This window comes from Accipiter gentilis, chromosome 5, assembly GCF_929443795.1.
Source record: "Accipiter gentilis chromosome 5, bAccGen1.1, whole genome shotgun sequence".
Taxonomy (NCBI): Eukaryota; Metazoa; Chordata; class Aves; order Accipitriformes; family Accipitridae; genus Astur; species Astur gentilis.
This window is the reverse complement of record NC_064884.1, coordinates 8,498,667-8,524,997: the sequence shown is the minus strand read 5'-3', so window position 1 is coordinate 8,524,997 and position 26,331 is coordinate 8,498,667. Positions and strand designations below refer to the sequence as shown.

General features: G+C 56.2%; 1 protein-coding gene across 4 annotated transcripts in view; it reads right to left on the bottom strand.

The window, feature by feature from the left end:
- Positions 1 to 546: 546 nt before the first annotated feature.
- The window catches only part of BCL9L (BCL9 like), a 69,652-nt gene continuing 43,867 nt past the window's right edge, over positions 547 to 26,331 (bottom strand). For 2 of the 4 annotated variants that reach the window (XM_049799318.1, XM_049799315.1), the window contains exons 2-8: positions 14,509 to 14,872; positions 12,669 to 12,791; positions 10,978 to 11,188; positions 10,113 to 10,197; positions 7,299 to 9,690; positions 6,550 to 6,810; positions 547 to 5,255 (exon numbers count right to left, since the gene is read on the bottom strand). In XM_049799318.1, the coding sequence (XP_049655275.1) occupies positions 4,096 to 5,255; positions 6,550 to 6,810; positions 7,299 to 9,690; positions 10,113 to 10,197; positions 10,978 to 11,188; positions 12,669 to 12,791; positions 14,509 to 14,809 (4,533 nt within the window). In that variant the 5' untranslated portion in view covers positions 14,810 to 14,872 and the 3' untranslated portion in view covers positions 547 to 4,095. Of the gene's footprint in view, positions 5,256 to 6,549; positions 6,811 to 7,298; positions 9,691 to 10,112; positions 10,198 to 10,977; positions 11,189 to 12,668; positions 12,792 to 14,508; positions 14,873 to 15,923; positions 16,712 to 26,331 lie in introns of those variants that run through there. The other 2 variants (XM_049799316.1, XM_049799314.1) reach the window with 2 other exon arrangements.

Here is a 26,331-nt window from a genome sequence, read left to right as displayed (position 1 = left end):
CTCATGACTGTTACTTGTTTGCCCCGGCTAAAAAAGATGATACATTTCAAGCCACAGGAGCTAAAGGATGGGCTGGCACAGCAGAGGATGGGAGAGAACAGCCAGCACAGCCTGGACTAAGGCAGCAAAATCCACAATACGGTAACAAACCACTCCAAGCTGCATGGTTGCGTCTCATTCGATGCCAGGGAGCCAGCACGCAAGTGGACAAGGAGGGCCAAATCATCCACCTCGCACAGACTGGCAGGCACTAAACAGCTGACCCCGCTACGAGAGGGGGCTGCCCAAATTTCACAGCAAGAAAACTCCAACTGCAGCCATGCCTCAGTATACCTTAGGTGCAGATGACTCCCACAACCCAGAAGAGCTCCTCTCCTCTCAGAGTCCCCACCTGACATAAGGCATTTATAGCAGGGCCAGCTGAGCCCCACGGATCAGCCCCAGCCTGCCACGGGTGATGCTGGCTGAGACCCCGGAGGCTGGGCTGAGCACACGTGCTTGCAGCCCTGCAGAAAATCATGCAGCCCACTGAAGACAGGTACAGGGTCAGGTTTTGAAATTTGTCTTTTTAATAAAAAGGCACCTATAAAACAGGTCAATACATTACAGGCAGCACAGATACCCAAAAACAAGCCTAAAAATTGTTTCAAATAAAAACCAATAAGATGTCTTCACATATTGTATTTATATATTTATATTTATATATATATTTATATAATGGTACAAAATGACTGGGGAAGTTTCTCCATGGGATGACAGAGAACAGGTCAGTCACCATTACCTCAACGTGAAAGCTAATTCCGGGTGTGTGATTATCTGACATACTGAAAGATGTGGTTTCCCAGCATTCGCTTTTTTGGAGCTGGAAAAACATGGAGAAGTCATGGCTAAAACATGGGCAAACCTTTTACTGTGATTAGGTGGAGTCAGTACACAGAACTCAAGCTGAGAAGCCGAGCAATAAACTACAAGACACGAGACTAGACACAGCTCACGGCAGTGGGCAACCGGCTGATGGCAAACCCTGCCCAGGTCTAACAAGGACTGGCTGTTATTGAGCTTCCAGAGAAGCTCCTGCCATATTGCTGTTCGCAGACACGGTTGGGAGCGGCGCCCGGGGCAGAGGGGTGTTAGGCAGCACTACTTCTCCCCGTTGGTCAGGCATCGCAGCGGTAAGGGTAGGGCTGGCTCCAGGGAGGTGGGATTTTGTGGAAGAGTGCCGACCGTTGCTCCAAAGTCCCTAGCTCTGACCTAGGGTCAGGATTTCCCTTTTGTATCCAGGGCTGCTGAGTCAAAAGGCTTTACTTCTTACTTATTTGTCACCAAAGGACAGGTGTTCCTCCTGCCACCAGTCAGAAATAGCATTGCGCTGCCCTGTCCCTGTGAGCGGGCAGCGCCAACTTCCCCAGCACTGCACTGCGGTGCGCTGCAGCCAGCGGGCTCCAACTGACACAGGGACAAACGTGCTGCCGACAGAGCGAGGACCGCAAGCCCCAGGCAAGCCCTCAGTCGGGCTGGGCAAAAGGAATAACAGGGAAGGTACGGACACGTGAAGGTCTCAACTGGGCTAAAACAACAGCTGTCTACAGACAAACAAAAAAACTTCCGTATAGAAAATATTATGGCTTCAAATTAACCGAGACTAGCTGGTGGGTGATGAGCAAGGTTTGGGGCTGGCATTGGTATTTGGATGTTTACAAGAAACTACCAGCAGCCGACACCCCGAAGTGCAGCCAAGAGAAGCCACAGCCTTTCAGGCAAGTCAAGCTTAGAAAGAGCTACATCTGTTCAAGCCACATCCTCCCACGTGAAACGCACACTCTGAAAGGATGGAGAATCCAACCAGCTAACACGTCAGATCCAAAGCACTCTTCGTTAGCCTGGGCTGAAGATTATTCCTCTGCTCCAACTGCCAAGGCAGGGATGAACACTTCCCAGGATCAGTCCTGTTTTGCCATCTCCGAAAATGCTGCTCGCTCACACCGTATGCAACAAAACCACACAAAGCAGGAGACCAGAGTGAAATCCTTCCTCGAATCCAGATCCGTTCTTCCTGCCCAGTACTGCTCACTACAAAATGCCTCAAAGCTTCAAGGTATTCCTAACTGGACTTTGTGGCTCCACCTTCTCACAGATTGGATTGAGGCTGGGCTGACATTTCAGCACCCGCCGGCCTTTCCAAAGAGCTTGCAACGTGATAAAAAGCGTTGCTGTTCACTCGCTACTTGACAATCTCCCTTTCCGAAAGCCCTCTCCTCCCTGCAGTAGCAAGTAAGTAGGGAAAGGTGAGCTCTGTTAGAAGAGAGGTAGTATGCTAAGTCTGGCTCTGCAGAAATAATCCTCCAACTGGTGTTCCTCCGGCAATCGCGTGCCCCGAGTTCACCGTTGGATACCCATAGGGTACACCATGCTGGAATGCGGTCCCCGCGGAGGTCCAGAGGAACTGCTGTGCGTGTGGAAGTGCATGCGCGTCACCCCACAGTCCCCTCTGTGAACAAACACAGGAAAGACCCATCAGCACCGCATGCAGGAAGACCTTACGGAGTGGAGGATGGGGAGGGTGAGCGCATCCAGAAAAGCCAGAGATGTTTGAACTGCATGCTTCCGCCAGCCTAGGAATGAGGGGCTGCAATGCAACCTCAGCCTCTTCTGTCTGAAGCACAGGATGGCTGCACCGCTGACACCGTACAAGACAACTCTTATACTGAGGTGGAATATCGCACGCAGTGACAGGTCCTCTTCAGCGGCTGGACCTCTGTTGTGCAGTAGGGCAGGGCTGCTGCCAGTAGCTCAGGGCTAGATGGAGCAAAAGCTGCCTGTGAAACTCTGGAGAAGGAGGACCAACAAGCGTGAGGAAGACCTGGGAGAGCGTTCAATGGCAGAGGTAGAGGGGGTTGCAGCACAGTTGTGGAGGGTGATGGATGGGTAAAAGACTGGTATAGGAAGGCTGCAAAAGAGCAGGGTTCCCAGGTAGCCTCTCCCGGAAGCACAGGAATGCATCGCCTCGCTCTTCTCGGAGCCCATCTACCCCTCCACACTGCACTACCCTGCCCACAGGGGACACAGCGTGAAGCGAAGGGACTAGAGGTGACACGGCTGGTCGAGACCTTCGGGTCCAGCATGTTATCATCTGCAAAGCCCAGATCCTCGCTGCTTCTCCAGCCAAAGGGCCGGCATCCTCCCAGTCCCAGCCACGGCAGCTTCACCACTGGGCAGCGACAGCTGTATCCTGTGAAGCTGTGGCCCCTGCCCTGCCGAACGAGGACTGCTCCGGCAGCGTTTCACGGGGGCCACAGCTCTGACCTCCCCGACGGTCCTCGGTCATTGGTTGTGTTCGTGTACTCGGCACAGCCTCCACAGGGGCCTAAGATCTGCGTGAAACTATACACCCCGCACATGCAAACCGTTCAGACGCGTGAACAACACAGGTTTGACACAGAGTCACTCTACAATGGGATCTCTCAATGCCCTGTGCACCCTGGGGGATCCTCCTGCCTCCCCCAAGGAGAGTTTTCAATCCTTGTACACTGTTGCCTTTAGCATGTTTTTTGTTTCTGTTTTTTTAAAACATGTTTTGAGGCTTCTATTAAAACACAGAAATACAGAACAATTAAAAACCAGCACAAGTTTTGCCTTTCCCAGCGACCTATTTACAGCTAGTTCCAAAAACCCTCTTGCACATTTTGGTTGCTTAAAAAGAAAAAAAAAAAAAAAAAGAAAAAAAAAAAAAGAAAAAGGAAAAGAGAGGAAAAAAAAGGGAAAGAAAAACACTTGACGGAGGAAAACCGTAAATGAAAACTTTACAAACTGCCGCAGGGTCTGGATGTCCCTGGTCACCACGCAGGGTTCAAAGTAACAGCCCCACTCCCAGTCCCTCCACCCTCCCCTTCCCCCAAAAAAGAAAGAAAAAAGAAACCCAATTCACATCAAGTTTACTGCACATCTGGTTTTCTGTGTAGAGGCGAATCCGATATGAAAAGCATCCCCCATGGTGTCCTCCACCGGCGTTGGCCCCCAACCCTCCCCCGAAGAAAGGTTTAAAAATGTTTGTACAGGCAGCCCTGTCCCCTCCCCACCCCTGAGCACCAGCCGGGGTTAGAAAGGCAGGTTCGCCATGTTCCCAGGCCCGGGGATGTAACTCATCTGGCTGTCCAGGGAGACACTCCTCTGCCTCATCTGGTGCGTGACCATGAGGTTCTGCTGAGGCGGGGGCCCCATGAGAGAGCCCTGAGGTGACATCATGTGTCCTGTCTGGGCATACATCTCCCCCGACACAGACATGCTCCTCTGCTTGGCCTGCATCAGCATGAAATTCTGCTGGGCCATCAGGCTCTGCTGTGGAGACATCATGCCCTGGTGCATGCTGTTGCCCATCATGCCTTGCTGGGGCGGTATGCCTGTCCTGCCCAGCATGGGCACTTGTCCGGGATGGCACATGGGCATGCTGAGTCCCCTCTGCACGCCCTGCTGCCCGGGGAGGCTGGGGGCATTCATACCTGGCCGCACCGGGGGCTGGTCAGCCATCATGTTCTGCAGGTTCATGAGGTGGAGGTTGGAAGGCTGCGATTTGGGCGCTTGGCTGTCACTCTTGGGGAAATACTGCAAGGTGCTGCTTGGCTTCTCTGACGGGATGATCCTGGACAGGTCAAACTCGGGGATACCCGTGGGCGTGGGGCGGATGACCTCGCTGAGCTCAGGGTCGTTCAGCACCGACGCCACCCCAGGAAGCACGGGTGGGTAGGGCTCGCCGATCCGAGGTGGGATGTTCTTGCCCATCATGTGCTGCTGAGGGGGTATCTGGCCGGGCTGCTGGGAGGGAAGGTCCTCAGGCGGCAAGGGCATCCCCGGTGGGTAATGCTGCTGCATCCCAGGGCCACCTCCCCCACCGGGGGCCATGGGCATGCCTCCGGCAGGAGATGGCATGGCGTTGTGGGGCTGTTGCATGCGGGGGAACACAAGCTGGTTGGAAGGAATCATCTGCGAACTGTTGGGCACGGGGCCGCACTGCTGGTTCAACGAGTCCTGGGGCCCCGGGGGCAGCATCATGGGGTTCTGGGGGGGCACACCTGCCCCTGGCGCACTCGGGTGCATAGGAATGTTGGAGCCCAGAGGGTTCGGGGAGGACATCATGGAGGTGGGGGGTGGTTCATGGGAGAGGGGTTGCTGACCGGGCAGGTTCATTCCCATGGGGCTCTGAGAAGATCCAGGTCCCACAGAGTTCAAGTGCAGTTGATTCGGCTGGTTCCCTGTCACGCCTATGGAGAGGAAAACAAGAGAAGAGTTAATTCTGCCCACAGAACTCTCGGGGCTGCAAAATCCACACCCTGGAAGCCTGCCAAGCACTCCTGCTCAGAAAGCCCTGAGCACAGAGAGTGTTGCTCAGTAAGCAGCCACAAGATGGGCTTGTAGAGCACCAACGTCAGGAATAAGTGCCCCAGACTCCAGCTCCCCAAGCCCACAAGCAGCAGAGAACCATTCCAGCTTCATCCTGTCCCATGCCGGATTTGTAGTTCCTTACACCCCACTGATTTTAGAGTTCCGGGTGGCTCTGCGTGTTGGGACAGCTCTATACCGTGATCTCAGCAGAGTGCTCAGCTGCCTGGAAGACACCGAGGAGTGACCTTTCACCACTGCCTGCCTGCAGGGTTAGCCACCTGGTGAGCTCCTATGACCACAAGACCTTGGGCGACGAGGAAACAAAAAGCAAATGAGTCGCCAGCCTGACATGACACAGGTGCTGTCCGGGGAGGGAGGGAGGACTGTGTTCATCAGTACAGCAGAGCTATCAGTGCCTGTGGAAGGGTTCAGGTTAGGAGGGAGCCAATGCATTTGCATGCCTGAGGTCAACCTAAGTGACTACTCGGCAGTGAAAGAGTCAAAAAATTGATTTTTTCAATTTGAAAACTGCCAAAAATATTTATCAGACAGCTTTAAACCCCTAAATCAAGTGGCACCGTGTGCTGGAATTCCCCTTCGGGCTGGTCATCAAGTGACAAAAAACACTCATTTGCCTAGCTGTCCCCACCAGTGCCGCTGGCTAGTGAAGCGTATCTGGCTGTCGCCTGCTGAAATCAGAACTATGCTACGACATAGCCTTGCCTGTGCAGGCACCTGGGCTCCACTAAAAACACCAGACTCCCAAACCCTGTTCAGAGTGTCCCTGTCCCGCTGCACAACACAAGGGCTCCAAGCAGCAGACCTCTGCCTGCAAGTCCTGGGCTTGAGACAACTCCAGGAGCCCTGAAAATCCATGCCACGCAGGGTAAAGGTAGTTCCAAAAACTCGCAGAGCTCGTGGAAGAAGGCTGCCTCAAATGCCAGACTGGCTTATGTCTTTCCAGACAGCACACCCATGCCAAAAGCTGACAGACAGCCTGGGCACAGGGTGGCGCAGTGAGCAGACTGTTACAAACCAGGGCAAATCTAAGCTATTTGACGTGGCAGCCGGTGGGAGAACAGTTTCTAATGCCTCCTCCACCTAGTGCCTCAGGCCTGCTGGCAGCCACCAGATGGTCTGACCCCTCGCAAGCCCAGCACCAGAAATATGTACCTGACATGCTTCCAGGTGGGAGCATAGGCCTGTCTGGCAGCAGCTCATCATCAGAGGTGGCGATGGTTTTGATAGCATTGTGGTAAAGCGGTGTGGAGCTGGGCATGGCATACTTGGACATCTGGGACATCATCAGCGAGAGGGGGTTCTGGGAGGGGGATGGATCTGGAGAGGAAGTAAAAGGCATGTTGGGATTCATGGTGCTAGAGGTGTTACTGGCTGGTGCAGAAGAGCTGCTCCGAGGCCCAGAAGGGAGAGAACCTGCAAGCAAGAGAGAGACCAGCTTAGTACTACCCGCACACTGTGGCTTGCTCCCATCAGACAGCAGCCCCATCCCCTCCTTCCGACAGCAGCAACCAGAGGAGGCTGCAAAACGCAGAGCTGGCGCAGCCCAGCATCCTCCGGACCCTGAAGAGGCTCATGCTGACACCCTGCTCCAGAACAGTGATGGGACTTCCAACTCAAACTGCCCCTGACTGCCCAGCACAGACACATCTTTTGCTGCCTGTATCACAGAGCGTGAGCCAGGGCCAAAGTAAAAGCTGCTCTGTTTGCCCTCCCATCACCCCGAAAAGGCCCTGTTTGGACTCCAGGGAAAAAAAAGACTTGCTTCATGAGATTTAAGGGCACATACAGGCACGACTGTCTCCCCTCTCCTCCAAGAGCACATGGGCTGGAGAGCAACACCATCCACACACTCACCAAAACCGAGCACACGCACACAGTCGCACACAAGATACCCAGCATACCCTGATCCAGTCCTCCCATGGAAGCAGACGAGTTCATGCTAAGAGTCTGCTTGCTCTGGTTGACTCCTGGGCTGGGCATGGTGGCTTTGGGAGACGGCACCCAGCCGGGGGAAGGAACAGCCATAGAAGGGGACTTCAGGCGGCTTGGTGAGCCAGTTGGAGACCGGACGTTAAGCGAGGAGCTCATGACCTGGGGGGACTTGAGGGGTCCAGACTGGTTTGAAGGTGGCATGCTGACCATCTGCGAGGGAGTCTGTGGGGACTTGAGGTTGGCAGAGGGGGAGGTGACCAGTGGCGAGTGCACCTGGCTGAGGGTGGGAGACTTGAGGTGACCCATGCTGGGGGAGTTCATCTGGCTGATGTTGATGGTGAGGTCAGAGGGCCGGCGGCCCAGCCCCCGGGAAGGTGCTGGGTGCATGTTGGCCAGGTTGCCCCCTTGCGTGGGAGTGGGATTGGAGGCCGGAGGCAGAGGGATGTGGCTGAGCCTGGTGGTGCCACTGATGCTCCCAACGGGCATGGTGCCCTGCTCAGGGCTGAACATGTCCGAGCTGCTGCCCATCTCCTGGGGCATGTTGGGGTAAGGCCCTTGCCCGCTTGAGAAGCCTTGCTGTCCTTGGTTGGGAAACTGAGAGGGAATCATCATTTTCTGGGGTCCCCCCAGCATTGCACTGCCATTGCCATTCTGAGCCCTCGCCCTGGCCAGCTCCTCAGGGCTCACGCCCTGGTGGGCCATCATATCAGGGCCCCTCATCTTCTGTGACATCATCATCTGCTGCTGCGGGGTCATCTGGACATTGAGGTTCATGTTCATGTTCATGTTGACATTCATGTTCATGTTGAGGTTGCCAGGGCCCATAGGTGCATCCATGTCCCGAAGGCCCGACTGACTCATAGGGGGGCTCAGCATCCCCCGAGTGCCTGCAAAATCCATTCCCATCGGGGCACTGCTCAGGCTGTCTCCCGTTATCTGCCCAGCAAACATGGATGGATCCATCTGCCTGTGAGCCTGTATCATCCTCTCCATTTCCATGCCCTGGCTCATGGAGTTGCCGGACATCCCCATGGGCCTCTGCATTGCTACTGGGCGTTTCTCCATCAGCTGATGCCGCAGGATCTCCTCCCTGGCACGGGGATTCATGAACCTTTCGGGGTCCCCTTGCCCTGACGGGTAGGGCAGGGTGCCTTGCGGAAAGTTCCCAGGGCCTCCCATAGGAGGCATATCATCACTCCACCCCATGCCAGGCCTGACTGGCCTCTGCATGGCATTCATGGGCCCAAGAGCATCCAAGGGCATGTTCTGCATCCCTCCGAAGCCAGAGACTCTCTGCATTTGATTCCCAGGGAACCGCGGCCCTGGGAAGGGTGGCCCTCCCCGCAGCTGCATAGGATCCTGCACATCTATGGGTCCCCGCAGCTGGCTGCCCATCCCTGGCGGCCATTGCTCTCCAGGCTTGCTGTGGTAGGGTGGTGGGGGCCCACGCATCATCATGCTCCCCATCGACTGCGGGATCATGATCTCCTGCATGGGCCGGCCATGGATGCTGATCTGCTCCTCTTTCCGTCGCTTTTCCTCATAGTACTCTTCCTGCAACTTCCTCCAGGCCACTTGCTCCGGTGTCAGGCTGTCCTGGTTCAGCCGCTGCATCATCATGTTCATCTGCTGCCCCATGTCAGCACCTGGGTGGTGGGGCACCTCGTGTTCCAGGTTGGGCCCACCAAGACTCTGGGTCTGGGAGATCATGGACTGCAGAGGCTCTTCATACTTCTTCATGCTGGCAGGGGGCACGGGGGGTTGGGCAGGGGCAGCCTGTGGCTGAGGGGCAGTCCCACCCTCACCTGCATTTTGACTGGACTTCATGAAGGGCTCGGCCTCCCCACTGCGCAGCAGCAGACGCTCAATGTCCCGTAGGGTCTGCAGAGAGCGCTCTCGGTGCTCCAGCTGCTCCTTCGAGAGCCCTTCTGAGTTCATGGGGTTCCTGGGGCCCAGGCCTGCCTGCCCGTTCCCCGGCATCCCTGGGCCCGGGCCCTCCGTGAGGAGGCTGGAGCTGGACGTGGCGGAAGAGTCCACTTGCCCAGGCTGCATGGTGTTGGCAGATGCGGTGGGCGTATTTGGGTGGTTAGGTCCAGGCTGGTTGCTGCCACTGTTGTTCCCCAAAGAGTTGGGAGTCAGATCTCTCCGGACATCTTCACTTGTCCCTTCCTGGGGCAGGCTGCTGGGCGCAGGCAAAGGTGTTTGACTGATGGTCTGAGGTGGGGGTGGAGGCTGTGGCGGGGGAGGCTGCGGCTGTGGCTGACTTGCTTGAGGGGCCGGTGGCTGGGACTGTGGAGTGTTGGCAGCAGGAGGGTTAATTGGAAGCGGCTCAGCGACCCCCAGCACTTTAGGAGCTGGCGCCTGGCAGAGAAAAGGGAAATAAACCTGAGCAGGAAAAACCCTAGGTAGGTATTCTTCCCAGCACCCTGCAGGAGACCTCTCTGTCCCCAAAACATGCCCCGTGGCAGTTCACCTTCACTCCTTGTGGGGAAGACGCAGGCACTATTACACACCCTGGAAACGCAGAGCCAGGTACTCTGCCCACATGGCTGCAGGACCACGTGCTGTGCCCCATTCCAAACTTTTCACAGCTGACAGCAGCCAGGACTCACTCCCAAGAGATTCCACGGCAAAGCAGCTTCCCACCCCACTGGAAAGGCATTCTGACAACCCCTTTCTCCATAGCTGAGCCAGGAGCTGGGGGAGAATGGCCACATCAGAAGGGAAGGGTCAGCAGTCTGCAGCACGTGCCGACAGGAGCATTTGGTTCATAGCTGGTATACCTGGTCTAGCTTTGCCCGCGGGACGTTCTGCTGATGGTAGGCCAGAATGGAGTCAGCTCGGCCCTGCAGCACAGCTTCTGCAGCTCTGGGGAGAGAGCACAAACCGCTTGAGAACAGGCATTGTGCCCCATCCCACCCACACCAGGCCCCAGGAGCCACCTCCTCTCTTCAGTTCTGCAGGAAGAGGGAAATCTCTGGAGGTCGTTCCATGGGAAGAGGGAAATCTCTGGAGGTCACCAAGAAGAGGGGATATTCTCAGAGTCCTCCCACCTGTCCTGCACAGGCCCCAGTGAGGTTCCCCAACTGATCATCGTTTGCCCTGGATTTTCCCTCTTCCCATGTCCTGTGATGGGCACTCGGTTCTGCCTTCTGCCAGCTACCCTAAGCTCACCAAGATGCTCTGGGATCTGCTGCACCGAACCTATGCTATAGCAGAGCTCTAAAACTAAACGGCCTCGCTAAGAGTCCATGGCTGAGACAATGCAAGACAGAAAGGAGGAATCGAGTGGAGAACACCAAGCATTACAATGGCACTCCCCGGGACACCCAGCCCCTTAGAAACTTCCAAATCAGATCAGCAGTCCACACGGCTTTGGGTCAATCTTTTCATTGGATGCTGACCAAACGTACTCTATGGTGTGTGTCGCAGAACGCATCGCTGGGAGGAAGCGTGCATTTCAGACCAAGTTTGCCCACCAGCAGTAGCTGCCAGCAAATTTCCTGAACCTCGGGGGGAGGACCCGCTCTGTGTAACCTAGGAGACGCAGGTCTGTCCAGCTCTCGTGTACTCAAGTGCCGCCTGCAGCAGGCAGGTGTGACAGGCCGGCCCTATACCAGCGGAGGACGGACGGGGTTTGCTGCTTACGTGTTAGCAAGGTGCGTTGTAAAGACGTAAACGAACTGGGAAGGCTGCTTTCCTGTTCCGCCGCCTCCGCCTCCTGCAGCATCTGACCGTAAGCCGGGGGCAGCACCATGAGGCACGCTGGAGGAACTGGTCTCATTCAGGTTCGGCAGCGGGTTGGACCCTGGGCCAAGCTGTGAGGCCGTGGACATCGCAGGATCTGCTACATTACAATCTGCGGCAGCACGGGAGAGAAAGAAGCTGCTGAAGCCAGGGCGGCAGGAGTCCCCGGGAGGCGGCTGCGGCCTGCGCCACGGGAAGGAACAGGCCGGAGGGCGGGAGGGAGCCGGGGGCCGGGGCAGAGACCAGCGGGGCCGCGGGGCTGGGCTCGGCCCTGGGGCAGGGGAAGAGCCGCCCGCCCGCCCGCCCGCCCGCCCGGGCCACCGGCAGGTGGCAGCATCCGCCCGGCCGTCTCGGCCGCCTGGGTGGCCACTGGCCCGGGGCGGCGCGGCCGCCTCCTCCCGGTCCCCCAGCACCGGGGCCTCTCCCGGGCCGCGGCCGCGGGACGGGCACCGCGGGACCCGGCGGGGAAGGAGGGATGCCGTCCACGGGAGCGGTGCCTGTTAATCGTCAGCCGTTACGAAATAATATTCCTAATTAACGTTAGTAAGCACTGCCATTACCAGGAGCATGCGGTGCCCTTCTCTTGCCTAGCTCCTCACCTGCGCACCCACGCACACGCACAGACACGCACCCCCCCACGCTGCATCCCCCAAGGCAGGCTACCTGCTCTCCTCCCGGCAGACCCGCTGAACACCAGCCCCAGCAACCCAACCCCGGCACAGCAGCATTTAAAGAGAAGAGTGACTGGCAATCTGGCATCACACGACGACGACATCCTGCCTTGCTTGCTGGCCCTTGCCCCTGGACAGCCCCACCCTGACCTGCTCTAATTAGGCAGATCTTGGCCCGGCCCTCCCACCAAGGTTGTGGAGGGTGCAGAGGAGCACAAGGGAACGTCCTGGAGAGGATGCCTACAGTGCACTGGCAGATACAAAGGCCGCCCTCTACTTGGTTTTATACACTTCATGGTCTCCATCAGCTGCAGCCCTTGGGCCCCACAGGACCTTGTCCTGTTCTCTTAGATATTCTCCCTGTTGCAACCCAAAACTGAATTCTAGATGCCAAAACTCAAAGAGTTTTGATGCTTTTGGAAAACAGGAGAAACCTACAGTTTGTTGCCCCAAATGGTGCACACCTTGGCCAGCTCAGCCCTGCCTGACCCACTGTCAAGACCCTGAGAGCCTCTTTAGACTCAGTTGCCTTTAAAGCACAGCAGCGGAAAGCCAGGTGGATGGCCTGGCACAGAATTAGCTGCTGCAACAAGGGCAACGCGTGTTGCATGGTCTGGCTGCCTGGTAATTCTGGTGCTAGTGTGGCCAGAGCAATGTACAGCAGGGACGTTCAACCTCAACGCCTTCTCCTCCAGCATCTCGGCAGCATCTCCACAAAGTAGGTCCCATACCTCACTGCATGGCCACAAACATTCTCCCAGCACAATGACCGCCAACTGCAATGGCCCACCACGCCACACACCCAGCTAAGTCAGCACACAAAGGCAAAGTGAGAGGTGCCAGTGCCATCTGTCCTGCTGAGCTGCAGGAAGGACCTGGCTTTATTCAAGCTTCTGAGCTGGTAAGGAGGTAGTCACTCACTGTGTGCACTGCTGATGGGCTTGTCGTCTTCCTCGCTGTCTGGCCCAGAGCACCATTCGTCCCCACTGTATGGCTGCTTCCTTTCCAGCACGCACCGTCGCTTGCTACGAGGAGCCACCTCACCTGCAAAGGGACAGAGCCATCAGAAGAGCTGAGGAGACCTGGCAGGGGCTGAGAACACTGGGGCCGCGCTCAGCTGCGTGCTGCACGCTGGCACTCCAACCCAGCCAGGATGCACTGGGCAAGAAGCCTTACACCGACATCTGCCCAGCCCTGGTAAAGATCCTGAAGCATCTGCTCAGTCTGGGCTCCTTGACTTTGCAGCCAGACCTGGTGAGACTCCCCCGTGAGAGCTAGCCATTCAGAATGAGATTTATTTCTTACCATCTGAAAGGAGTCTGCAAACACAGGACATGTCCAACTGCTGTTCCAAACTGGAGAGCTTTGGACATTAACCCTAAATTTAAGGGGTCTGTGATTTAGCAATTAAAACCTGAAAATAGAATGGGAGGGCATGTTCACATCCTTTGTAGGACAAGAGACAGAGAGCCTTTGCCCCTGGCAGACATCAATCAGGCAGGGGCCTTTAGGCCCTCTGTAAACTCGGATGCTCCCTCTGTTTCTCAGATGGGGCTGATGCAGCTCAGAGAGGAGGTGGCTTGCCTAAAGGTACCCAGGGACTCAGGGAAAGGAAGCAGACACAGGGTGGGTAACTTCCAGTCCTGTGCTTTAACTCTAATATAATGCTGTCTGGCCTCCCTTTTTTACATCATCTAGTAGTTTCCAGGCCACATTCACAAGATCTATCAGTGCACTGCAGCAGGAACATAGGAGATTTTGGCATTCCTGATGAAGCTGTTTTAATAATTTTCCTGCGGAAGTCTGGGCTACAAGACAGTACTGGGATAAAACTGCAAATGCTTATGATCAGTGGCATACAGTAACCCCCCCAAGACAATGGGGAGAAAGCTTTCCTGGGGACAGGAGGTCTGTTCAGGTACGTTCTACCCATTCTTCCCAGGCACGGCTCTGGCCTAAGCCACTCTGACAACAAAGCTTTGGCTGTGAAACTAAATGCTTAGGGGCGCGAGCCAGAACAGTGTCTCTGCATTTGGGGACCAGGTGCGAGTCTTGGTTGGAACCAAGGGCACCGCTGGGATTTCTCCTTCGACAACCCCCTGCAAGATGCTCAAGCATCCCATGCAGCCGTTGAACAACATGGAGCTCAGTGGAACACAAGAGGCTACAGGGAAGGCTGGTGAGGACAGGGAAGCCAGAGGGTTTGGAAGCACTGACTCAGCCCTTTTCCAGAAGCCACGTGCTGTAACACAAGAGTCATCCATTGCTGACGAAACCACAGAACTGTTCAGACAGCAAGCCTCGCAGCACCTCCTCGCTAACCACGACTGAGTCGTCGGGCAGCTGCAAGAACACCACAAAGGCAGCTCTTTGCCAACAGCAAGGAGACGGAAAACAACTCAACTCGGTCCCAAGTTGAAAGTCTGCATGTTGCAAAGCAGAGCTGTTTGGTGCAGTTTCAGTGAGCCATACTCTTGCTTAGCTGGCCTCACTAGCCTGTGGAAACCAGAGTCCCAGATTCTCAGTGCAGCACACAGGTTAGGGGATGAAATGTAAAGACAATGCTCATCCACTCCGGTCTCAAAACCACGGATGTGACAAGCAGTGATGCAAAGACACACAGGCAGCCAGGACAAGCCCAGACAGAAGCCGCAGCACAGAAACCCAAGATGCTCACAGCTGCTCCCATCCCAGGTCCTGCCAGGACGCTTGGAGCAACTGCGAGGAGGACGTGCTGAGGCAAGGTTTAGGAGAGTATTACCTTTTGATTCTGCGTCCTGTGAAGGGGTGCTGGCTTCTCGCTGTTCTCCGGAGTCCACCGAGATGCTTCGTTCCCGTTTCACCTTGCCCTTCAAGGAGCTGAAGTTTGGGACAGTGTTCTGGCTGTTTTTCAGTCCAGAGTTGCCAGGGGAGATCTGAGTGGCCTTGCTGCCATGGCTGCCTGCCCCCACACCCTTAGAGCCCAGGTTGCAGGTGGGTGCTTGGCTCACGTTGTGGTGCTGGGCCGGGGCACCGCTGCTGCCTGCCTTGCCATGGCTGGGCAGTTTGTTGTCAGGGTGCATTGGATTGGCTAAAGCTTCCCACAGCGCCAGTGGAGGGAGCTCCCAGGCCCTTCGGTCAGAAACCTGCAAGAGAAGAGGGCAGGGAGTGAGCACGATGCCCCTTGCACGGGCACAGCTGCCAGCGGCACTGCCCAGAACCAGGGCGCTAGGGTTGCTGCTTGGTCGCAGGGCCAGACAAAACCTGCGGCAGGGCACAACCCTGAGCTGCTCGTGCTGGGAATTAGCCCTGGCCTCTTCAAGCAAAGGATCCTGCTCTGCAGTTAGCTGCATGCGGAGAAGCGGCAAACTCCTACCCAGGCCTGGCAGGCTTGCCAGCGCTCCAAGGCACAGGCACGGACATGAGCGCCCTCGTTTCTGAGGCCATGACGAGAATGGGGTGCCCCATGCCAGCCAGGGCCTTTGGTGAGCGGAAGGACCCTTAGAGCTATTTTGCAGGTGTTCCCAGAGCTCAGACAACTTTGCGACTATGAACAGAAATCTGGGGCCCTACTGGTTTCAGGGATCCCTTCTGCTGCTGAGTAAGTTTCCTGTGCTCTGCAAAACAGGCAGGAGACAACTGAGCAGACAGAAAATGGTCCTGATGCAAGCCTACAAAGAGAAAGCTGGGATGGGGCAGGGGAGGACTAAGAAGGTTGAAGCAGATGAGGAGAAGGAGGCAGTGGGTTGCAAGGCAAGGGCAAAGCTGGGAAGTGCAGGCACTCATCAGCTAAGCGGTATCCCTGTCTCTCCCAGGGGCCTGAGGGACAGTTCTGGCTCCTGCTCCAAGGCCCTGAGTGAGGGAACATCCAATTCAGTGGCAGCTTCCAGCCCAGCAGAATGATGCAATGTGCCACAGGCTTGCCGGGATAGCAGGGTGAGGCTCTCCTGCTCCAGACCCAACCCAGCTTTCTGAATAGCCCCGCAGGCTGAGGCAGAGCGTTTCAGGGAAGAGGCAGTTAGGGCAGAGCGCGCAGGCTTCTGGGCCGGAGGACGTGCACACAGCGGAGCAATGCTGCAGCAGCCCTCCTTGCAGGATCCATTTGCCTTGGCAGAGTCTCTTAGGCTCGCGCTGGGATTCTTCCCCTCGGAGCTCTGCATGGGCATTAGAGATGACTGGGATGCAGCTCCACAGTACCTGAGCACATTGCGTGTTCTGGAAGGCTGCTACCAATCGTCAGTTCAACAGACAAGCCTGGTAACTGCAGGGTTCATCCCTCCTGGCCTACAAGTACCTCCTACTTGCAGCAAGTAGCCTTCTTCAGCGTGGCACAGGCAGTGTGGGACATCAGCCAGCCTCACCTCAGGGGCTACCGGCGCAGGCAGAGGATGTTCCTGACCTTCGGACATGGACAGCTCTTACACACCGACTTCCTGGCCTGAACCACATTCACTGCTAAGCCCTCAGAGACAGTCCCAGCTCAGAAAGATGCACGCCCCCATGAGAACTACTCCTGGGTTGCTTTCATCTAGAGCACATAACTCTTCCTGCATCAGGAGCCCCACGTTCCTCTGCTACAGCCTCCTCACTACCCCCAGCCAGTGCCCCCAAAGCTACAGAGACCCCCACTGCCTGTCACAGCCTGCTCTACTCCTCGGGGAGCAGGGGGGAAGAAGACAAAACCACGTGTCCATGGAAGTTGACGTATTACTCTCTGTTTGCTTACATCTGCTATGTGCTTTGCATGACACCCCCACAATGCACTCAAGAACCTTTCCTGCGTGCAGGCAAATAAATTTCCCAGCACACGGGGGTTCTGGGCCTGTGGTCTGCTTCTCCCATCTGGACCACGCAGGCCAGATGCTGCGCACAGATTTCTTCTGCCACCCAGGGACAGGAAGCACCGGCTCCAGACCAAACCCCGCATCTCTAAATAGCGCCGCAGGAGCTCAGCAGCAGTACGCACGCTGCTCCTGGCTTGCCGAAGGCAGGCCTGAAGATATACCACTGGCAAAAGCCAAGTGCTCTCTCTGCTAGGGTGAAACACCGCACCCAGAACAGCACACAAGCAAAGAGCAAAGCACACTTGGCAGACCCGTAATCCCCCAAAGACGGTGATCGCCACAAGGCGCAGGCTGCAGCTTGCCATCCACCGCCAGCGAGTGCCCTGCCTGCAAAAGGAAATTCTCAGCACCTGCCTCCCTGCGAGGCAAGGCTGAGCCAGTGGCTGGCTGGCATGCCACGGCGCCCGACCAAGGGCAGCCTGCACAAACAGCACTATTGCACAGCCCGCCCAGGCATTCCTAGTTAGTTAGTGGGATCATTCGTGCACAGCTTGGCCTATCACCGTTTCCTAACTAGCGAGTCGTTAGTTGCTCCCTCCTTCTCCTCCGCCTCCTCCCCACGCACCTCGGCAAGGGCTCTGCTCTAGCCTGGAGGAAGATGGTGAGCCACAGCGCTGATTAATTTTCACAGCGCATAAGGGAGTTGCTAGCCCTTTAAGTGTCAGCCAGTCTCGCTCGCTCGCTCTTGTTCTCCAGGGACCTATTAATAGCAGCTGGAAAGATCACATCACTCTCTGGATATTTATACCCCTCATTCCACACCAGGAGAGATTTATGTCAGAGCTGCCGTCCCAGTGCCTGCCCAATTGCTCTGTCAAACTGCTCGCAGGGGGAGGGGAGCAGAGCGGGGAAGGAGACACGGAGAGGGCAAGCGGGGAGGAGGAGAAGGTCCATATGGCACAAGCTGCAGCGTTAAGCACACACGCTGCCTGCAGCCGCTGGCTGGCCAGCCGCAGGGAGCCTTCAGCCCCGCTGGAAGAGGCTGCTGCCAGACAGCATTCCAGAAAGCAAGCCCTGCAGCAGCTCCCGCTGCTGGTGGCCCAGAGCCCCCGCCTGCTGCGCCACACTCGGCGAGCTTCGCAACACATCGCACCACAGTCCTGAGGGTCACAAACCCACTGACACCAGGGCTCGGCTAGACCAGCCAAGGAGGTGCTACCGCCACCATCCATAACGACAATAGGCTGGGAGATGCAGGTCTGCCTGTGGCACATCTGCACTGACACGATACTGCATTCAAAAGAGATCCCAAGGCACTTCACCAAAAACGTGAACGCTCAGCAGCATTGCAGCACAACCCTAGTACAGCACAGCACGGGCATGCAAATACCCTGGGGAGGGAGGAAGGAAACCGGGGCCCCGCTAAGACCATGCCTGCAGAGTCCAGAGACTAACTCTTGAGATGCACCCCCTACCCCTCTAGTTCTCAGGTCAGATTGCAGGGAACACACACATCGATCCCAAAGGACCTGGCAGCCGCCACGATGAAACCTTCAGATGCTGCCTGCAGCGTGGACGAGTCTCACTGGCTGCGAGGTCCCTCCAGAACGTTACATTTTTGGGGCATCTTGATCTTCTTCCTTTATTTTGGGAGTAGGCTGGTGCTCCAGGGAGGACATCCAATGCCTTGCCTTGGCTAGCCACAGGGTGGAAAGCCACCCTGGGCTGGCGGGAGGCCCTGGCTCAACCTTAGGAAGCCCTTCGCTTCCAGTCTTCACTGAGACCGACCTTACAGTTCCTAATGGGAGAAATGCCAGAAGCAGCTGCCTGTGGATTCTGCCCTGCTTTCGGGGGTAGCAACAGTTGGATCCTGTTGCAGATGCATAGTGGGGATCCACCCTGGCCTCCCATCTGTCTGGTTGCAGCATGCCGATAGGCATCTCGATTGCTGTAAACTCCTTACACACGCCCCTAGATTCAAACTAGATTCCAGCAGGCATGCCACACATCTGGGCCACAGAAGAGAATTAATTAGAAAGTAGATACACTGACACGGGAGACAAACGATCCAAAACATCTTGAAAAGAACATGACAAAAAGGAGATTGCACAGCAATCTGGCTCCCTCTGCAATTTAGCAACACACCCACTCCAGCCCAGTAGTTTTAAAGACAATAGCAAAGTTCATTCACAGTGGTTAAAGCAAGGAGCTGAGACTCCTAGTTTCTACCCCTCCCCCCCGCCCCTGCTGCCACCGATTCCACGGGTGACCCTGAGCAAGATGTACTGTTTCTGGGTGCCTCGATTCCCCCGTCATTAAACGGGGGAACAACCCAGCCTACCTTGCGCAGGGAGGGAGGCTTACAAGGCCAAATAAATGGCTCTGTTGAACGAAGCGCTACATCTAAATGCAGAGAGTATTTGCACCCCGCACATCTGAAAAGCCACAGCTTTAAATCAAAGACTGGGATCTTAGCAGACAAGAAACCTCAAAACAAAACAACAGAAACTGCTTTCAGTAAGTCTCCTCCGGTATGGTCTGAACAGCAGCAGAGGGGGAAGGAGGAAGCTCCAGGCGGGGAGAGACTGGGCTGACATATTCCCAATCCCGGAATTGCTAGCTGATAGTTCAAGAAACCTGAAACCCCACTGCGTTCCCAGAGGACTTTCTGGTGAATCATGCTCCGGCTCGCTCCAAAGGACGATAACAGATTCCCAACGCTCCCGCAAGAATGCGGAGCCCATGCCTGCCTCCCGATGGGGCAGGAAAGCCTCCCAGACGCCAGCCTGCCTGCCCTGCAGCTTCCACGTCTCAGTGCTGGCTGACATTGCTGCCGTGCTATCCCTATCGGGAGAAAGGGCGAGAGAGGAAGCTGGGAAACCAGAGTCACCATGATTCAAAAAGGAAGGAGCTTCGCCGCACCTCCCTCCTATCAGATGCTGGGGAGACCTCTTGCGAAACTCTGACAGCTACCAACTTGCACATGCACAGCAAAGACCAGAACCCAGGCCTCCCGAGCTGCGCTGACATGCCCCGCAGCTCACAAACACCCAACATACAAGATGGGTCGTGACAGAGTGACGCAATGTGCAGAAAGTCACCCAGCCCCTCTCCGCTGGCCAGTCCAGGAAGTAACGAGACCAGGTTGCCATTGCAAATACCCTCTAAGTGCATCGCCTAGGCTGATACCACCCACCCGCTCACTACAAGCAGCAATCCAGGGACAAGCCCGATCCAAAACATCCTGTGGACACCACAACAAAGTCAAGCGGAACACCCTGGCTTTGGAAATGAGAGGTCCTAAGCAAGCTCAAGGGCTTCTTGAAGAACGGCATTAGGCAGAGAACAGCAAAAGGAGAGATGCCAAAGACCCGCCACCCCCTCCCGAAATGCCTCTCACCCCAAGTCTGGATGAGATCACGGGCACACTGCCTAACACTACTCCTAGATTACCAGTCCTCCCAGGGTTAACAGCAGAAGGGGTTGGAACACCTCCAGAGAAATACCATACTACTTCATTAAAGTCAGAGTATTTCACAGAGGCAAAGACTACGACAGACTTCCCAGAAACAAGATTTCTGAAGTCCGAGACTCTCGGACCATTTCTGATATGAGAAAAAGACCAGAATCAGAAACTTGACCTTTTCCATGCAAAAATGGTTGTTCCAAAACAATCCTTTTCGCAAGACCATTCAATGGATTTTGAGTCTGTTCCAGTGAGAAACAAAACCCTCAAAACCAGTAGCAAAACAGCATTGCTGTTGCCCAGCCAGCTCCAGCCAAGAGTCAGCAATGGGATCTAACAGCCAGACGAGCCCTGGAACCCACCCGAGCCCAACAAGCACAGCTCTGAGCCAGCACGCTATTTAGCAACCAACGATTGCAGGATCGTCTCCCTAACCCCTGTACGGGAGCACTCGCCTGAGCGCATTTATCACCAGCGAGAACAGCCTTAACCCAGGCTGCTACCGCTAAAGGTGTTCTCATGTGAGCCTTGCTTTGGCCGGCCAGGCTCAGAGACATCAGTTGGGAGGCAGGGAGTTCCACAGGGCAACGCTCCGCTGACAAAGAGTTATCTGTTTTGAATGCGTCATGGAATTATCTTGATCTTATGCCACCAGACTGATAGCCTGGAGAAGCCCGTTTTCATCTTCTCTCCATTTCTTGGATCCTTCTCACGCCCTTTTAAATGGCAGAAAAGGTGGTACACTCACAAGCTGTACAGAAGGGTTCTAAAAGACCTGTAGAGAGAACCTAATGCCTTGTTGAATCCTAGCAGTTCTCAGAGTCATCATTTCGGCAGGCCCTGCTGATCTCCTGCCATTTGGAGCTGCCTCAGGAGTGATGCATTTCAGCGGGGCTGCTTGGCCACGAGTCTCAAAGGTCTTTAGTAGGACAAAACCTCAGATTCACGTTCTCTTCCACCTAGGGACAGACATTCCCACACAACACGGGTGAAAACTGAGGCTCGGAGAGAGCGAGGTGAATCGGGAATGTCGTCTGCCCCGCACCCTACTACCTTTCTCCTGTCACAGCTTCAATCCATCTGTGTTAGAAGAGCTTTTCTTAGCATTTCCTTGCCCCAAGCTCAACAGTCTCTCCCACTCTTCTGCTGCTTACTGCACATCCAGGCAGAGCCTGGCTTCCTGTCCTGTGCTCAGGGAGTCTCCAGGTCTATCACCAAATTTGCAGAGCCTTCCAGCTTCCAAGTCCAACTGGCACATTCCCTACAGAAACCCTGCATGTGCCAGACGTTACTTGACAGTCACAGGCGGCTCTGTTGGGATGATAATGACAAATTATTTCATACACCAGCTTGTGTGACCTGCCAGGGACAGGTCAGCATGAGATCTGCAGGAAGCTCCGGGTGCCCCACGTGCAGGCTAGCACAGCCACCTGCACGTTGCAGCTCGGCAGGCTGCAGTGGTGTGACAGCATCTAGTAGGTCAGGGAGCAAAGCCAGAAATCTCTTCCAAAGGTACTGCTGCTGCTGCTCAGGGATCTTCTATTTCTTCCAAGGCAGGATCTCTTCCCGCAGTATGTGAAATCTGGCCAGAGTCACGGACCGCTGTGACAGCTGGACACCCCCACGCAGCCTTTGGTAAATGCCTCAAGGATCTTAGCCTGTAGATGCCAGCGGCATGGCTCAGGCAGGTAGCAACACCGGGATACACAAAACTTCTGCAGCAGGCACCTTGTACCCGACCCCCTCAACCGCTCAGTGCCAGCTGTCCCATCATACGCAGGTCAGGGCAGGAGACCATCCCGGACCACAACAGCACAGCTGTGCTGTGGTGCACAAAGACAAGCTCACCTATACATGAAGGGGGCGGTTTACCTGTGAAAACACTTCTGGCAGATAACACTGCAGGCTGCAATGCAGGGCCAGAGCACAGACTTCCCTGTGCAGTTGCTACATGCACTGCATCCTCGGGCAACTCCCACTGTGTTTGTGCACCGGGGTTACTGGGATTGGGTGAGTAATGCTAAAAAGCCCACCTGGTGAGCTGTGCCTCACACTGCCCTCTGCTACACCAGCTCTCCTGAGCAGCAGGGCTCGTATCTGAGACCTTGAAAACCCACCTTTCCCACAAGAATCACAAGGGAGCTAAGTCTTGCCTAGAGTCACGCGTGTTGGGTAAATGCCTGATGCAGCTAAGTCTACGAGGACAGCCTTTCAGCTGTGTCTAGAGTTCAGTAACTGCTTTAGGATCCTTTGCCAATAACTAAAGAAGCCCAAGAAGCAGCATGCAGAATTGGAACCTAGCAATGTCAGAGCTTCACGAGGAGCTCCCAAACTTGAACACAATAGTCCCTGCTCTTCTTTTTAGCAGGAAGTCTCTCTGCAGGGCCCCATGATGGACTAGCCATCGTCAACAAGGACATCACACTTGGTCCCTTCCCTGCCCACTCTCTGCAAGCCAGAGACTTCAGGGTTCCTGAGCACCATGGGTCTGTTGTCTGTGGCTGGTCCAGCTTCACGCCAGGTGTCCGGAAGCACCAGGAGGTTTTCCAGGGTGTCGCACCCAGCACCCCATCTCTAGGCCTGAGGTAGAGACAGTGGGACGAAGCCACTAGGTGTCACCGTCACCCAGGGCGTCCACAGCCTTGCCAGGGCTGAGCACGGCCAAACTCCCTGCACCTCCCACCAGTGCCAAGGCACCCGGGCTGTCACAGGGGCCTTGCGCCTGGACCACGGCCTTCCTCTGCACCCCAGCCCTCACACCAGGGACTCCGCAGGGTGCAGAGGGGTGTGCTGGAGGGCAGAGCCACATACCATACCCCTGCAGCAGACGCTTAGCCCGCTTCCTCAGATAAAGGCAGCACAGAGATGCCTGTTGCACATGCTGCAAGCAAGGTTGAGACATCCTATACTGCCTTGCAGAAAATCTCCCCCAAAACAACAGCTCTCCCTTTCAGCCTGACAGTGCAAGCCCAAGCCACTTTCCAGTCTGAAGATGGGCACAATCTTTGCAGACAGAGTCACGGCAGGAAACCTGTGTGGCAGGGACACCCCTGCCACCTCTCAACACTGTGTACCCCAGCGGCACCGCACGGTACAACCAGCAGTGCAACAAGCAGGTTTGCCTTTGAGGAAGCTCACGGCAGAGGAAATAAGACATTTTAAGCCACGCACAGGAAGGCTTGGTCTGACAGTCCTACTTTGACCGGACTATATGCACTTTTCAGATCACTGAATGTCCCAGGGTTCTCAGCCTGCTCTCAAAATAAGACATGAGTTGGGGAAGAGTTGGGCTCGCTACCTGCACCCAGTCATGGCACTAAATGCACCGTACAAAGGACACACCTGCACCAAAAGCAGAGGCTGGAGCACCTGCGGGTCAGCAAACCTCCCAGGTCGCAGCACTGCGTCTACGCACGGGAGCACACGAAGGTACCCCAGCTCACCTGGGGAGGGGGAGCCGACAGAGAAACGCAAGGAAGAGGGGGGGAAGCAAGGCCGGCTGCCCCGGCACCTTGCCCCTACGCTGCCCTCTGCCAGCCCGGACCGCGGAAGAGATGCAGAGAGTCGCCGACCGCTCCTCCAGGATTATAAATACCAGGCCCAGCACGCAGCCGAGCCTGGGCTCTATATTTAAACCCCGGCTGAGGTCACTTCCTTTTCCCAGCAGCTCCATCCAGCCCCCACCCCGTCGCCTCGTATTTGCATGCCATCATGACTAAGGCACATCGGGGTTTAAGGTCAGAGGGGAAGCGGCCGCGCATCTGCCTCGCAGGAAATTCCACCCTGGGAAACCCTTCACCTTCCCCAGCGCGGATGGGATCGGATCGGTGCGGGCAGCGGAGATCTTGCTGCGGAGCGGTGGCAGCTGCCTGTGGCTGGTACGGGAACTCCGGCACTGGGCTGGAGAAGGAGGGAGAGACCTCGAGGAGAGGGGAGCCCATGCTCCCCACCTGGCTCTACCGGCAGAGACTGGGCTTGCACCATTCTGGAAAGGGGTTTCCCCACTGCGCACCCTGAAAGGGCACCTACTCCACCTCCTCGCCACGCTTCACCTCCCAGAAGCCTCCTCCGCGCCTCGGGCTGAAACTCCCCAGCTTCTCCCGCTCGGGAGGGGGTGCAAAAAGGCACGGCCTTCCCCACAGACCTAGCCCCAACTCCCAGGGACTATTTTGCCCTTATACAAACCCTCCCACAGCTCACTGAGCTCCTTCAGACACAGTGATCTAAACCTGACCCAGGCCTCCAACCACCCCCAAGAAACAGGCAGAAAGAGCCAGAAATCACCCCATCTCACTAACTGCAGCCCTCGGGGGGGGGGGGGGGGGGGCAGCGAGACCCCTGTTTAACAGCAGCCATGCACCCACAGACAGCAAGGAGGGACCACACAGCAATCTGTCCTGGGGGCTGCCCCCAGAAAGCCCCTCTTCTCCGCCAGGACAGAAAGGTCTCATTAACTTACAATGCGCAGAGTGGGCATGGGCTTCTCACGCTCCTCCAGCCTTCATGCCTGAGGCTCGCAGGAGGCTTTGGGGTTTGCAGTGGTCTCTGCGGCCAGAGCCCAGCTGCCTGGACTCAGCCACATCAAGCTCTGCAGCAGTTTCGTCTGCACTTGGTACAGTAACTGAGGCCATCAAGCACTCGCAGCTCAGTCCTTGGCCCCTCCACGCCCTCCTCTACTTACGCCGTCATTTAAAAATCAGAACATACCGAAAAGAGAAGTTATTGCATCAACAAAGACTGGGGTACAAAGGAGGGGGGAAGAGCGCAAAGGCTACCTAGCTGGAGAAGCAGAGATAACAGATCTTTCGGAAGCAGGGTAGCTGTTTAGGTTATGATGGAAGCGAATTAGCTGCGTGGTTTGCAGTGGAACTAATTGATGATGGTCATACGGTATCTATAAGGTTTCAAAGTTCTCAGCCGTCAGGATTACTGAGCCAATTCACAAGTCTCCGAGCTAGCACAAGACACGCTGGGATTGACATCCCTGAAGACCGACAGCCAGAAAGTTTCCCGTACGCAGTCTTGGCATGCCAGCCAAATGCCTCTTCCTCTCCCTCATCCCACGGATTCTGGAGAGGAAATCTGTGACAGAGCAGGGGTGCTGCCGAGGCAGCCCTATAATCCCTGGAGTCAGCTGACAGGGAAGCAAGCGTAGCAGAAAGCTGCAGGGAAGCATCACTGCTACCAAAAGACAGGCAGTGCAGAGCCGGACAGCAGAGAGGGACATGGCCGTTCAGCTCCTCTGGCCGGCGACAGGGCACTTGGTGTCCTCGTAGGCACACGGACATCACGCTCTGGCTCCGAGCCTACACCCCGGCAGCGCAAGCACACTGGCAAGGCATGCCTGTGCCCTCCAAGGCTGCACCTCTACAACAACAGGAACCAGAAGCCACAGCAGACCACGAGCAGCTCGTTGGCCCGTGATCACGTTACAGGACAGGAAGGAAGAAGGCACTTTGATCAGGCTGGAATCGCTTTAAACAGCTTCCACACCGATACCTCAGCCACTGGAATTAGCACTCTAACACCCCAAACGTCCCGTTCCTAAAGACACGTCCTGCTCTGGCATGCGCGTCTGGGCCAAGGCAACACAGCCGCTGGTGGGGCTGGACAGGGGCTGCTCCCAAAGCAAGGTCACAGCAGCAAGCAGCCTGAAAGAAGGCAGAGAGCCTCCCTACACCTTGTCAGAGGAAATCAAGGCTCAGTGGGGCCCTGCCTCACTGTGTATGTCTTCACCACAGGCATGTGCTAGCTGTCCTCAAAACAACAGCAACCGGTGGGTTTGGAGGCAGCTGGCAGTGAGAGGCTGGCGCTCCCCTGCAGCTCCCCATCTTCTACTCAAGGGTGGTGGGAGCTCCTCCACCCACCCTCCACCTGCCCACGGTACCTCCTGCTCCACGCAGGCCCTGCAGCCTGCTGCTGGCAGGCAGAGGGTTAACGATGCCCAGGGAGCTGGAGGCAGCCTCCTCCTTGCCCTCTCGGGAACAATGGGGCCATTGTGGGAGGCCAGGCAAGTGTGGGCAGATCCTGGGACTGGCAGTTACCCACTGGGTGGGTCGTTACCACCACGCACTCTCCTCCACTCAGGTAGGAGGAGAGTGGTGGCTGCCGGCCCTTCCCATGGGCCCTGGAAGAAAACAGGGCCAGCCCAGCCGCAGGAACACCATGCCAGCGTGGCCGGTGGCCCTGCCGAGCAACCTCGCTCCTACCAATTTGTCTGGGTACAAAATGAAGTCAGACAGCCACAGGCGCAAAGCTGCCAGCCGACACCAGCATGCAGCAGACCAGACTGCGAGCTGGCTGCTGAGCACTGCCAGCACTGCCAGCACCGCACCTGGGTCTCCAGCAGGATCAG